The sequence below is a fragment of the Sapajus apella genome, unplaced genomic scaffold, assembly GCF_009761245.1.
Source record: "Sapajus apella isolate SASKATOON/1434 unplaced genomic scaffold, GSC_monkey_1.0 scaffold7, whole genome shotgun sequence".
Classification (NCBI taxonomy): Eukaryota; Metazoa; Chordata; class Mammalia; order Primates; family Cebidae; genus Sapajus; species Sapajus apella.
In genome coordinates this window covers 12,169,623-12,184,853 of record NW_022436947.1, presented here as the reverse complement: position 1 = coordinate 12,184,853, position 15,231 = coordinate 12,169,623, and the positions used below count along the sequence as shown (strand labels likewise).

At 43.7% G+C, this 15,231-nt stretch overlaps 1 protein-coding gene across 1 annotated transcript in view; it reads left to right on the top strand.

Annotated features, from left to right (window-relative positions):
* Positions 1-244: 244 nt before the first annotated feature.
* Positions 245-15,231, top strand: part of STRIP2 (striatin interacting protein 2) — a 51,514-nt gene continuing 36,527 nt past the window's right edge. The window contains exons 1-3 of the mRNA XM_032276005.1: positions 245-443; positions 5,563-5,632; positions 9,160-9,234. Coding sequence (XP_032131896.1) covers positions 315-443; positions 5,563-5,632; positions 9,160-9,234 — 274 coding nt within the window. The 5' untranslated portion in view covers positions 245-314. The remainder of the gene's footprint in view (positions 444-5,562; positions 5,633-9,159; positions 9,235-15,231) is intronic.

Sequence of the window (15,231 nt, the reverse complement as noted above, 5' to 3'; positions counted from 1 at the left end):
AGGAGCACAGAGATAACCCGCCGGAGCTCAAGGGCCCGTATTCCGCGGGTGTGAAGCCTGGAGCTAACCTAGGAGTCTCCGCCGCCAGCAGTGCCTCAGGACTGAAACGATCCCCCCAAATCTCTTCAATGAGCCCCCACCTCCTCGAGTCCCGCTCCGGCCGGTGGAGCAGCCAATCGCCTCGCGGGGCGGGGCTGCGGCGAGCAGCTGTAGCCAATAGTGGCGGAGGAGGCGGGCCTGGCTCCCGGCGCGCGGCTGTGGGGTCGCCCCGGGCAGAGCGAGCTGAACCCTGAGGGGAGCCGCTGACCAGCTGCATGGAGGACCTCGCCGCGCCTGGGAACGGAGTCCCGCCAGCCAGTGGCAATGGCAACGGCAGCGGCAAAGGGAAGCAGGCGGCTCCCAAGGGCCGCGAAGCGTTCCGAAGCCAGCGGCGGGAGTCAGAGGTGAGGAGCCCCAGAGCTTCGATTGGGGCCCAGAGACGCCCGCGGGCGGGAAGCAGCGGCTGAGGCAATTCGGCCTTGGCCCTGGAGCCCTCGGCGCGCTTCGTCAGCCCCGCGCAGTGTGCGCCTGCGGGGTCCTCGCTGCTGGACACTGGGCTCTGCGGCCCCGACCCTTGTCCGCACGTCTCCTGCCGCGGGTTGGGGTCTTTCTAGCCCTGTGGCCTCCCCCCGCTGCACGAAGGTGAGGGCGACATTGAGCGGACCAAATACTTTACAAATATTTGTCTCACTTAATTGCTGCAGCTCCTTGAAACAGAATTTCCAATCCCAGTTTATAGATGCGGGAACGGGAGCGGAGAGGTTAAGTGACGGGCTTGAGGGGTGGGAGGCCGGAGCTCAGCTGCAGGAAGGCCGGGTTGGCGAGTGGGCAGCCGCTCTCCGCCTCCCAGGCTGCCTGCGGCGGGCCCCGGGGCCGATCCACATGGGCCGGGGGACTTCTGCCCGTCGCCTACTCGCCGCCTTCTCCCCGTAAGTCTTAGGCCATTTAGGGAGCGCCTTCCGCGGACATCAGGCCCCCTGCCTGTGAGGGCGGAGCGAGACGGGATTCAGCAGTCCAGGAGGGGCTACCTGGCGGGAGCAGCCCCAGCATACAGACAGGAGTAAGAATATTTCCATCTCTTCCTCCTCTCCTGAAAAGAAGAAATCCTATCTAGGAAGATGAAAGCATCGGATTATGAACACTCTCCTACCCCCTCATCTAGGCAGTTTCCATCAGTTGGATCTGAGCGGGGATCAGAATAGACGACAAAATGTCACATGTGGCGGGGTCTGCGGAGATCATCTGGTATAGCCCTGTCATTTTACAGACCTAAAAGGAACAGGAATGACTTGCCAAAGATCAGACATCTGGCACAGTTTGCGGTCAGGAACACCAGGCTTTGGAGTCAGTCAGACCAGGTTTTGAATCTCAGCCCTACCATTTACTACCTGTGTGATTACCGAACCCCTCTGAGTTCCAGTTTCTTCATCTGTAAAATGAAATTAACACTGCCTGCCTCAGAAGGTTGTGATAAAGTAAAAATGAGATAATTGACTACAAACTTTTTGGCACGGTGCAGCCACAATGCATGTAATTGGTCAGTACATAGTAGCTCCTAGTATATTATTGTCATCATCCTCATCATCAAGTGGTAGAGCTGGTTCTAGAAGCCAGGTCTTTGGCAGCCCAGATCTTGCCTTACCATTTGAATAGCATTTCAGTTTCCAAAGTGATTTCATGTATGCTTCCCATTTTGATGTAGGCAGAGTAGGAGGAATCCATTCTTTTTTTTTTTTTAAGGTAGAAGTGGAGGTAAAAAGACCAGCTCAAAGTCATCACCTTGCAGAGGCAGAGCGCAGCCCTCCTGTCTTGCTAGATTATATCCACCACATCATCTCCCTCCCTACCTCAAGATGAGTCTGGTCTTTTAGGGCACCCTGGACCTCCTTCCCCCACAAAGACATTGTTCTCGCTCAAATGCTTTTTGGGGAGATGAGCCATTCATTAATACAACAATTATTTATTGAGGACTTTCTATCTGCCAGCCACTGTTTTAGGTGGTAGGGATACATCAGGGAAGAAGATAGGGTCTTTGGCTGTAGAGAGACAAATTGTGAGTAAATAAAATAATTTCAGAATGATATGTTCTATGGGGGGAATAAAAGTCTCTTCCTGGGTGTCCCTTCTAAAGTTGCAATCTGTTCCCCACCTGTCAAGCCTTCTTCAGGCAAAGGCTCTGATAGTATGGTCTTTTGCCAGTACTTTGCAGTGTCCAGAGACTCAAAAGCTTTCCACCTGCGCTGCAGTTTACCTGCTGATCATCTGCAGCTGCACTCTTCATGCCTGGAAATGAACAACTGCAGCTATCATCTCTGTCTGGGCTCATTGCCCGCCAAAACCCTGGCTGGAAAGATTAGCTTTCCTCTACCTTCTGCTGCAGCAGAACTCCTTTTACCTGCCAGTACATCCTCTATCACCACAGTACCCAGATTCGAGATCTGCTTTTCTTTTCTCCCTCTTTTTGCTTTCCTGTGGAAGGCAGCCCTTAGAGAAGATAGGTGTTTTTTTTTTTTTTGTTTTGTTTTTTCCCTCTCTCTAGGGCTTTTAGAAAATCACTAGAAGAGAATTACTGTGGCACAAGTCAAGAGAGCCTCGTCATGTATCACTGTTTATGGGAGCACTGTTGACCTACCTTCTACCAGTGGCTTAGTGTGTGAACATCCCAACCTAAAAAGGAAGCTAAAGTAATTGTTTGCTTAATAAGAAGAGTCCTAACCTAACAAAAGGATTCACCTCAGGCCTCTTTTAACCTGATCTAGTTTATTGATCTCAAACTCCTTGACAAAGTTTTAACTAGTCTGTGGTAAAATGTAAAAAAAATTCAGGTCATCAAAGTGAGTTTTTATAAAAATTTAGTTTAATATATTAAATTTAAGGAGATACACAATTTAAAACAATGTTTTTGAAACTGCTATAGGGTGCAGCATGTTAATTGAGGCTAAAATTTTTATTTTAAGAAATAAAATAACCCAGCATGATGACTCATGCTTATTATCGCAACACTTTGGGAGGCTAAGGCAGGAGGATAGCTTCGGCTCAGGAATTCGAGACCAGCCTGAGAAATGTAGGCAGACCCTGTCTCTACAAAAAATAAAAAACAAGAAAAATTTAGCCAGGCATGATGGTGCACATCTGTTGTCCCACCTGCTCGGGAGGCTGAAGCGGGAGAATCACTTGAGCCTAGGAGGTTGAGGCTGCAGTGAGCTGTGATCATGCCATTGCACTCTAGCCTGGGTGAGAGGAAGACCCTCTCTTTAAAAAAAAAGAAAGAAAATAATAGAAAAATCAGTGCATCACATGCAGTAAAGATAAATATTTTGTTAAAAATGTGTTCCAGATTTTGTGTGCGTGTGTGGGACATAATGTAAAATGTATCATTTTTCCAAAAAGTTTGAAAAGCAGTTTGTAATGACTGTTCTTTATTCTGAGATTCTGTCCTTCATTTTGGGGGTTTAAATGGTTCTTTTTTGAATTTAAAAAAAAATTTTTAAGTCCTTACCCATCAGAATAAAACAGCAACAACCCTATGTCATTTCCCACTCTCCACCTTTTTCTTTTTCCCTACTATTCTCTATAATCCAGAAGTTTAGGAGTCTTTGCCATAGTGTATTTAAACATGGTTTGCCTTGTTGACAGTATAAATTGGCATGTTTTGGGGAAGCAACTTGTCATATACAAAGAGCCTTAAAAATGTTCATAAGATTTGATTCATTTGTTTTCTTTATAAAAAAAAATCTATGCTTAGGAGATATCCTAAATATAGAAAAAAGTATAATTCTATAACAGTTTCATGCATATATAAAGGAAAATTAAAAATAATTAAAATATTCAACAATAAGGAACTGGTTAAGTAAACCAATAAATGTACATCCATTTATACAACCATTTAAACTAATAGTAATATGAGAAGAATGCCTTTATAATATAATATTAAAATCATAAATAGAATGACCACCCACATAGTGTTACGAAGTGCTGGGCGATATGCTAAGTGCCTTTCCTGTCTTAGCTCATTTAGTCCTTACAATAACCCTGTGAAGTAAGTCCTGTTATTATCCTCATTTTACAGATGGGAAAATCGAGCAGGTCATTTTCCAACAATTTCCTGACACCAACTGGATGTCCTACAATTCATTTCAATTCAAACACTAACTACCTAGAATTAGCACAGACCTCACAAGTTAAGGGCTCAGTCCTACAAGGCCCCGATTTGGGTGCCAGCCATAGATGGGGTCCCCAAGCTATTCACACTTCGGCCTGGCCAACTACAAATTAAGTGGTTATCATGATCCTCCCTTCAGATTCCATAATTTGCTAGAATAACTTACAGAATCCAGGAAAGCATGTACTTTTGACTGTAATTTTACACTAAAGGATACAACTCAGGAACAGCCAGATGGAACAGATGCATAGGACGAGGTGTGGGGCTGGGTGGTGCCGAGCTTCCATAGCCTCCCTGGGCACCACTCTCCTAGCACATCTGTTTGTTCCCCAACCCAAAAGCTGCCTGAACCTAGTTGTTTCTGGGTTTTCATATGGTGTTTCATTACCTAGGCATGATTAAACTATTGACCACATGACTGGACTTAATCTGTAGTACCCCTCCCCTCCCTGAACATGGGGCTGGTGATGAAAATTAAAACCTTTAATCATGTGCTTGGTCTTTCCTAACATAAGTCACCTCATGAGCATAAATTGTGGTAAAGCTGACAGTGACTCATTATGAATAGCTGACATTCCTATCACTCAGGAACTTCTAAGAGTTTCAGGAGCTCTGTACCATATTTTTTATGTCACACTGAGGCACAGAGAGGTTAACTTATCCAAGATCAAAAAGTATGTGACAGAGCTGAGACTGAGAGTTTTAAAAATTCACATATATTAACATATACTGGAAGGAAATATGCCAAAATGCTTAAATAAGTTAGAAGGTGGGATTAATTAAAATATATTTAATAGGATTATAAATTTATACATACAACATCATAGGAAATCTAATCTTTACTACAATTTGGAGTGGAGACGTTGTGTTATTTGACAATCCTAAAGTTGTGGAATATTAGAGCTAAAGAATCTCATTTTAAGAATGAGGAACTATGATCCACAACATGAGACTTGACCGATATCATACAGTGGGTTGATGACAGAACTGAATCTAGAATCCAGTTATCTTTGTTTCTGTCTGTCTCGATTTTATATAAATTAGCTAGATGCTCCTCTAGTCTGTGTTCATGTAGATTAGATGTGGACATAGACTGTAGCTTTCATATGTGTTTGAGATCCGGGCCCTTTATTCAGACTTTCTGATTTGGATAGGAATCCTTAGCCCCTTCACTGAGCCTCAAGTTTTGGCTTGACAAAGGGTACCTCTGAGATGAAAGACCCAAATAGTACTCTCTTAACTGACTCCCTGGTCTAATCTTGGCCTCCATGAGGGGAAAAAGATAAATAAGGGTACAATCTTCCCTTGGTAACCCCTTTTCCCAGGTTATCTCAGTTACTAACAAAATTTCTCTGTTACAGGGCTCTGTAGACTGTCCCACTCTGGAGTTCGAGTATGGAGATGCAGATGGGCATGCAGCAGAGTTGTCAGGTATGAGGTAGATGGGTCAGTAGCTAGTAGAAGAATGTCCAGGAGGAGAGGGAAGGGGACTGTGATCTCCCTGGAAGCTTGTCTGTTCTCACCAAGTGGCTATTGAACAAAGGCTGTTCTCCACATTCTTTTTTCTCTCCACCCCAGAGTAGTAAAAATCTCTTTGTCTTTCACATTTCCTTCTGTGACTCTCCTTGGCTATGGTATTCTTCATTCTGTCATGCTATCACTCTTTCCTGCTCACTCTTCTTTATTCTCTTTGAAAATAACTGATTTGATACACTCTCAAATCAGTTTTCTCTCCATCTTTTCCCTATTCCTCCTCTCTTTTCTTCCTGTCACCCATATCTTTGCCCGCCTCCTTCTGCTGCCCTCTTTCTCTCCCATGCCATCTCTTTTTCCTTTGTCTCCTCTACCTCCATCTTTTCCTTCTTCCCTCGCCCCTGCCCCTTATTAAAATCTCAGTAAAGTCTGAGGAAAAAACTCTATAGTCAACTGGCCAGCTGAGTAAGGCTGGACATGTCACCTGCATCCATTATAGTGGAGTTCTGCTTGGATGTTTATGAACTGAGGTTAAGTGATACCATTCTTCTTTTAGTGATGGACTGCTTCTCTCTGTCTGGATTTTTAGCTTAGGGTAAACATGATCTCATCACATTAAGTGCCTCCATGTAACATGTGCTGTGAATGCCAGTTATTAATAAATGAGCTTTGGGTGGAGATGGTGTGAAAGTTAAATATTCTGTCACATGGAAGTGACACTTTGAGACATGCTTTTTCAGAGAAAAGAGACGAACACTTTTAAAGAAGTTTTTGTGCATAAGCACAGGGAATAAATTTTGTGATGAGTGACAGGGAAATAGAGAGCTAAGTTTTATAACCAGCAAAGGATTAGAATTCATAAAGGGAATATGATATATATATGAGAGGAGAGAGATGAACAACCCAATCGAGAAGTGGGCAAAGAATATAATAAATGGGAATTTATAGAAGAAAAAGCCAAATGGTCAATAAGTACATGAAAAGATGTTGAACTTTATTAGTAAATGGGGAAAAGGAAATTAAAAGAATAAAATATTATTTCACAATCATGAGGTTGCAAAACTTAAAAGCCTGGGGTTGGTGAGGGTGCAGAGAAATTAGTACTTTTATGCACTGCTAGACATGGGAGAGCAGAGTATAAAATTGAAAAGCAGTTTGCTTATATCTTGTAGAGTTGAAAATGTGCACATATTATGACCCAACAAATCTACTCCTAGATATCCACTCTAAAGAAAATTACACTTGGGCACAAGAAAATGTAGAAAGATGTTTATTGCAGCCTTGTTTATCAGTGTAAAAAGTTGGAAAGCAACCTACAATGCCCATCAGTAGGGAAATGGATAAACTATAACTATTAGTGCAGTAGGCTATTGAATAGCCATTTAAATAATTGATCTAAATCAAGATATTTCTTCTTCTTTTTAGCGACATGGTCTGACCAATATGGTGAAATCCCGTCTCTACTAAAAATATAAAAATTAGCCAGGCATCGTGGCATGTGCCTGTAGTCCTAGCTACTTGGAAGGCTGAGACAAGAGAATTGCCTGAACGCGGGAAGCAGAGGTTGCAGTTAAGCCAAGATCACACCACTGCACTCCAGCCTAGGTGACACAGCCAGACTCCATCTAAAAAAAAAATAATAATAATAAATGCTAAAGACAAAACTGGGAGAAAAGAGCAGTAACAAGAATTTATACAATATGATACTGCTTGGATAAAAAAAATTTTAAACAGAGCAATATCATATGTTTACAGGCACCTATGCATATAGTAAAAGTAGAAAAATAGGCATGTGAAGGATACACACCAATTTCATTATAGCAGTGTCCTCTGGAGAAGGGAATAAGATCGACTGAGAGCAGTCTGAAGCATATATAACAAATGCTAACATTTTTACCTGCGTAGAAGATAGTACACAGGTGTCTTAAATGTACTATTCTGTACTTACCTGTATATGAAAATTCATGATCTAAAATTTAAAAATAAAAAGAATGAAACTAAAGTTTGGTACCTAATAGCCTTGCTCACTTTTCTGATTGGGCTTGTAGTGCTTTACTCTAAAGATACATATATTCACCTCCTCCACTAAAGACTGAAGAATTTAAAATTCAGAGATGGGATTTGCCTCTGGTCACGCCTGGTTTCTGGAGCTCAGGACTCAAAAGCCCTGACTTCCAGACAGGGTGTTTCTCAACCATTAGACAGCTGGCTGGAACATAAGTGAATTTCTCTTGCTTTGTGAATTACCTGTGACCTAGTTAAATTTCCAGGAAGGGTCTCAGGTAGGGAGCAGAGATTTAAAGGAAATCTGTTCTATCATCTGTTGACTTCTCTATTTCAGTTCTTCATCTTCTGTAAGATGAGGGTGTGTATGTGTGTGTATATATATATATAGAGAGAGAGAGAGAGAGAGAGTGTGTGTGTGTGTGTGTGTATGTGTGTGTGTGCGTGTGTGTGTGTGTAGGAAAGGACATTATTTTTATTTCTTTTTAACAGACAGAGTCTCATTCTGTTACCCCAGACTGGAGTGCAGTGACATGATCATAGCTTACTAAAGCCTCAAACTTCTAAGCTCAAGCGATCCTTCCACCTCAGCCTCCCAAGTAACTAGGACTTGGAGGCTGATCCCAGCCTGATCTAGTAAAAGGCATGTGCCACTACACCTGGCTAATGTTTAAACTTTTTGTAGAGATGGGGTCATGCTATGTCGCCCAGACTAGTCTCAAACTCCTGGCCTCAAGCGATCCTCCTGCCTCAGCCTCCCAAAGTGCTGGGATTATAATCCTATCAGTGTGAGCCACCACACATGGCCAGCATTTTTATTTCTCATAAGCTTTCTGCATTTTGTATTGAGAGGCTGCTGCTAGCAAAGTTAGATTTTCCTGGGTACAGCAGCCCTTTGGCAATCATAGCTGTTCTCAAGGTGTTTTTTTGTAGCATCTGCCTAGTGGCTGTAGGCAGGAATCTAAACTTCTATACCCTTTGAGGAGACAGCAGGGAGAGAATGAACTGGCTCCAATCCTGAAGAGCCATCCAGCAGTTACTTTTCAGCCCTTGCCCTGGTTTCCTGGAACAGCACAAGGATCTTTCCTCTGAGTTTCAGGAGTTGTGTTGCCCTCCTCTTCCCTTAGAGATAGGATAGTTCCTGGTCGGGTTGACAAAGCAGGAGTCATAACTATTAGAAACAGGAGTGGTGAGATTAAGCTCTCTGTGCTCCAGTCCTCCTCCTGGCCTCACCAAATGTTGAAGGCTGTCTTCTCTGCTGCAGCAGCCAGCTGGCAGGAGGAGGACAGGTTTGATGGTTTAATCACCCAGGGACACAAGCGGCTATTTTTAACTGCTCTGAAAAGGAGGAAGCTGGCTTTGGATTGAATTGGACACAGGAATGTGTTAGAAGCTTCAGCTCTTTCATGCCACCCTCTCTACCTTGGGCCTCTTCTTTAAGGATCTCCTGAATGTGACTGTTATGTTCTTTCCTGCCACAGAATTGTATAGTTACACTGAGAGCCTGGAATTCACCAATAACAGGAGGTGCTTTGAAGAAGATTTCAAGACTCAAGGTAATTCCAGATCTTTACTCACAGAAACCTGCTTTTTCCTTCTATGATATTCCAGCCTGATCTAGTAAAAGGCTAAAACAAAGTATGATCCTTCATCCTCTCTGTATTAGTTAGGGTTCTCTTAGAGGGACAGAACTAATAGGATAGATAAACATATATGTATAAAGGGGAGTTTATTAAGTATTAAGTTACACAATCACAAGTTCACACAATATGCTGTCTGCAAGCTGAGGAGCAAGGAGAGCTAGTCTGAGTCCCAAAACTCAAGAACTTGGAGTCCGATGTTCAAGGGTGGGAAGCATCCAGCATGAGAGAAAGATGTGAGCTGGGAGGCTGGGCCCATCTCTCCTTTTCCTGTTTTTCTGCCTGTTTTATGCTTGCTGTCAGCTGATTAGAGTGTGCCCACCAGATTAAGGATGGATCTGCCTTCCCCAGCCCACTGATTCAAATGTTAATCTCTTTTTGCAACACCCTCACAGACACACCCAGGACCAATACTTTGTATCCTTCAATCCAATCAAGTTGACACTCAGTATTAACCATCACAAGTCCACCCCTTGTCAACTTGAACTCATACACATCTCCTGAGATCATACATAATCTTAAAGACAATAATAAGGTCATAATTACGCCCAACATAATACAACTATCCTTCGTACACCTGTAAATGCACCAATCCCCAACCCAAATGCTATTACATAAAGTTAACAATACTTAAATGCTGATATGAAGTCAGTAAATCTTATGTCACAGATAAAGGAGAAAGGAAATAAAATGAAGATATTTTCTTAGTACAAGTGTATACATGCACAAACATTTTTTTACAAAAGAAGGAAGAAATACTCATGACAACCTCATTTTTGTAGCTGGTCATGTGGTTGTAGCTGGTATTGATGACTACTTTCTTCTACTACCCATTCTGTATTCCCTTTGCCTTCAGCAAGCATCTCAGCAGGTCGTGGTTTTTTTCCTGGTGGAGTGACCCAAACCTTCATTCCTGAAGGGTCTGGGTCATTTGTAGTCCTGCCTGGATTGGGCTGTTGTAGTTTCCCATTGACCTTAATCACAGGGCATAGTAATACTAAGAGATGCCCTAATGGATCTCCTGTATTCCACACATACTCTTCCTTTACTCCATTGTGGAGTAGTAGAATGATTTCATCTTGATAGTCTGGGTCAGTTACCCCAGACAACACTGTAACTCCCTTCTTAGCCTGTTGACTTAAAGGTAGGAGGAGCCCAAAGTGTCCAGGTGGCAATCTTAACTTCCAGTTTAATAAAATTGTTGTGTCTCCTGATGGCAGCGTTCTTCCCTCTGGAGCTAAAACCTCTAGGCCAGCAGAACATAATGTCATAGGAAGAGGAAGCAAAAATTTTGCTAGTAGATCACTAGGGGTGATGGTTAGTGGTGCCACTTCTATTTCCACCCCTTGATTCCTGGACTGGTGAATCCTGATTATGGGAGGAATAGTACCATATATTGGATGCTGATTCAGAGCATATATACATGGCATTCTAGAGAACTTTGCCCCAGCCCTGCAAAGTATTGTCATCTAGTTGGTGTTGTAATTGTGATCTCAAAAGGCATTCCATTGTTCTATCAATCCAGCTGCTTCAGGAAAATGGGGAACATGGTAAGACTAGTGAATCCCATGAGCATGAGCCCAATGCCATACTTCTTTAGCTGTAAAGTGAGTGCCTTCGTCAGAGGCAATGCTGTGTGGAATACCATGACGGTGGATGAGGCATTCCATGAGTCCGTGGATGGTAGTCTTGGCAGAAGCATTGCTTGCAGAATAAGAAAACCCATATCGGGAGTAAGTGTCTATTCCAGTGAGGACAAACCTCTGCTCTTTCCATGATGGAAGAGGTCCAGTATAATAACCTGCCACCAGGTGGCTGGCTGATCACCCCGAGGAATGGTGCCTTATCAAGGGCTCAGTGTTGGTCTCTGCTGCTGGTAAGTTAGGCACTTGGCAGTGGCCGTAGCCAGGTCAGCCTCGGTAAGTGGAAGTCCATGTTGCTGAGCCCATGCATAACCTCCATGCCTGCCACCATGGCCACTTTGTTCATGGGCCCATTGGGTGATGACAGCGGTGGCTGGGGAAAGAGGCTGAGTAGTGTCCACAGAACAGGTCATTCTATCCACTTGATTATTAAACTCTGCTGAAGTCACCCACTGGTGAGCATTCACATGGGATACAAATATTTTCACAGCTTTTGACCACTCGGAGAGGTCCATCCACATACTTCTTCCCCAAATTTCTTTGTCACCAGTTTTTCAATCATGCGTCTTTCAAGTGCCTGACTATCCAGCCAAACCATTGGCTACAGCCTATGAATTAGCATATAATTGCACATCTGGCCATTTATCATTCCATGCAAAGTGCACAACCAGGTGCACTGCTCAAAGTTCTGCCCACTGGGAAGATTTCCCTTCACCACTGTTCTTTAGGGGTATCCTAGAAAGGGGCTGTAGTACCGCAGCTGTCCACTGTCAGGTGATGCCTGCATATGGTGCAGAACCATCTGTGAACCAGGCCCTAGTCTTCTCTTCCTCTGTCAATTGATCATAAGGAACTCCCCATGAGGCCATTGGAGCAGGTTGGGGGAAAGAAGACAGAGTAGCAAGACTGGAGACCATGGGCATTTGAGCCACTTCCTCATGTAATTTACTTGTGCCTTCAGGACCTGCTTGAGCCTGATCACATATATACCACTTCCATTTGATGATGGAATGCTGCTGTGCATGACTTACTTTATGGCTTGGTGGGTCAGAAAGCACCCAGTTCATGATAGGCAGTTCAGGTTGCATGGTGACTTGATAAACATTCAGTTTCTGCCAAAGACCAGTAACAGGTCAAGAGCTGTCTCTGAAAAGGAAAGTAGTTATCTGCAGAAGATTGCAGGGCCTTGGTCCAAAATCCTAGAGGCCTCTGCTGTGATTCACCTATGGAGGCCTGCCAAATGCTCCAAACAGCATCCCCATCTGCCACTGACACCTCAAACACCATTGAATCTGCTGGGTCATATGGTCCAACTGCCAGAGCAGCTTGCACAGCAGCCTGGACCTGTTGCAGAGCCTTCTCCTATTCTGGAAGCCTTTTGGGTCACTCAATAAATGGGCTGGAGTAACACACCCAAATGAGGAATGTGTTGCCTCCAAAATCCAAAGAGGCATTGTGCTTCTTTCTTGGTTGTAGGAAGGGCCAAATGAAGCAACTTGTCCTTTACCTTAGGAATATCTTGACAGGCCCCACAGCACTGGACCCTTAGGAATTTTACTGAGGTAGAAGTTCCCTGAATTTTAATCAGATTTATTTCCCATCCTCTGGCACACAAATCTCTGACCAATATGTCCAGTGTGTTTGCTACTTCTTGTTCACTGGATCTAATCAGCATAATGTGATCAATGTAATGGACCAGTGTGATATCTTGTGGAAACAAAAAGTGATCAAGTTCTCTCCAAATAAGATTATGACTCAAAGCCAGAGAGTTGATATACCCCTGAGGTAGGACAGTAAACGTATATTGCTGGCCTTGCCAGCTGGAGGCAAATTGCTTCTGGTGGGCCTTATGGACAGGAATGGAGGAAAAGATATTTGCCAAGCAGGTGGTCACATACCAGGTACCACGTGGTGTGTTAACACAAGGTACCACCTTGTGTTAATTTGCTCAAGCAGTGAAACCACATCTGGTATGTGGTTTCTGCTCAAGCAGCTGCAATTGGAGTCACCACTTGGTTAAGCTTATGATAATCCACTGTCATTCTCCAAGATTCAGCTATCTTCTGCAGAGGCCAAATGCGACAGTTGAACAGGGATGTGGTGGGAATCACCACCCCTGTGCCTTTCAAGTCCTCAATGATGGTCCTAATGTCCGTAATCCCTCCAGGAATGTGATGTTGTTTTTCATTTACTATTTTTCTAGGTAGAGGTAGCTCTAATGGCTTCCATTTGTCCTTTCCCACCGTAGTAACTCTCGCCCTACCAGTCAGGGACCCAATGTGGGGGTTCTGCCAGCTACTAAGAACATCTATGCCAATTATGCATTCTGGCACTGGGGAAGTGACCACAGGATGAGTCCATGGACCCACTGTAAGTTGGACCTGAGCTAAAGCTCCATGAATTACCTGACCTCCATAATAAGCCCCTACTTTAACTGGAGGACCACAGTGGTGTTTTGGGTTCCCTGGAATCAATGTCAGCTCAGAGCCAGTATCCAGTAGTCCCTGAAATATCTAATCATTTCCTTTTCCCAGTGCACAGTTACCCTGTAAAAGGCCAGTGGTCTCCTTGGGGAAGGATGGGAGAAAGATTCACTGCATAAATTGTTGGTAATATAGAGGGGGTCCTTCCTAAAGGGAACCTGGCCTCCCCTCATTCAAGGGGTTTTGGGTCTATAAACTGACTCAAGTCTGGAAATTGACTGAGGGGCCATGATTTTCTGTTTTATAATTCAAATCAGTCTTTTGTCCATTCGACCTAGAAGTTTTCTGCTTGTATAAATTAAGTGGGAATGCGATAGGCTTCCTATCAATTTCAGTTCTAGGAACATTGGGATTAATTAGCCAATGCCACAGTTCTACATGAGTCAAACTATTCTGATTGCTGCTTTGTCTCTGCTGTTCATTACAGTAGCTATGCCCACCTTGCCTTTGATGGTAGAGTGCTTCCGCTTGGCCCCTGCCACCTTGGGATTCAATTATTCCCATTGTATTTAAATTTTGTAGTTGAGTGACTGCAGTTCCCACTGTTAGATCTGACATACAGAGAAGAGCAATTACAGGGCTCTTCGTAGATGCAGGTGCTGCCTTCACAAATTTATTTTGCAAGGCATTGGTCAAAGGCGTATCTTCTGGACCCTCCCAGCTGGGATGAATAGGTCTAAAGTGACTAATCCACTCCACCATCCCAGTCTCCCTAAGCCTTTGGATCCCTTCCTCCAAGGGAGACCAGGCATTTCCAGCTTGCTTACAGTGGGCCATCTTTTAATCCATATTTCAGCTAAGCAAATAAACTATTAGAACCTTTTTTAACTCCCTAAGCTGCAACATTAAGTGCAGAGTCCCTACTTCGTGGGCCTAAACCAATAAATTCAGCCTGATCCAACTCTGTGTTCCTTCCTCCATTATCTCATAATGGAGAGGCAAGGAGTTTAGTGACTACACATAATACCTTTGACCATATGTGGAGAACCAAGGAACATAAGGAAGCTGTTTGGTTGCTCCTAAGTTTAGTGGACAAAGTGATGAAAGAAAATGATGAACTCAGGGATTTCTATTTCTCCAGATTTCTATTTATATAAATTAGAGGACTCAAATAGTTCTTTCTGAGTGTAGCACACCTCTTCATGGGTCACACTTTCAACCTCACCTCTAGGGGCCTGCTAGGACTTTCATCTACTTATAGGTCTAGAAGCAAACAAAGGTGTTGAGGGTGGCTTCTGAGAATGACCAACATTATCTTGCCCGGCAGCTGTTTCAGGGCAACTGCCATCACTGTTGCTTCAGGCAGCACAGGTTTGTCTCCTCAGACAAAGGTGGAAAGGCTGACAGCAGCATGGGTCTGGGAGGAGATATTGCCACTGCTGGGGATGGGGAAGCTGTTCCTTCTGGCAAAAAATGTTGATCAGAGTTTACAAATTCAGTGTCCCCAGCTTCACCAGGGTCCTCCCACATGTCCCCATTCCAATTTTCAGGGTCCCATTCTTTTCCAATAAATGCCCTCACTTTAACAATAGACATCTGACAAGTATGTAAATGCATCTTTCATTGCAGGTCAGCCATTCACATGATAAGAGCTTGCGTCTGTTTTTCCACAATTTCAGCTCTTTCTCTGCAGGAGATAAGACTCTCACTCAGGGCAACCTTAGCAGATTTGAGGCTCAGTATCTGCTTCTGAAGCTGGGAGACAGAATCCCTGAGTTCATCATTTTCTTTCATCACTTTGTCTACTAAACTTAGGAGCAACCAAACAACTTCCTTATGTTCCTTGG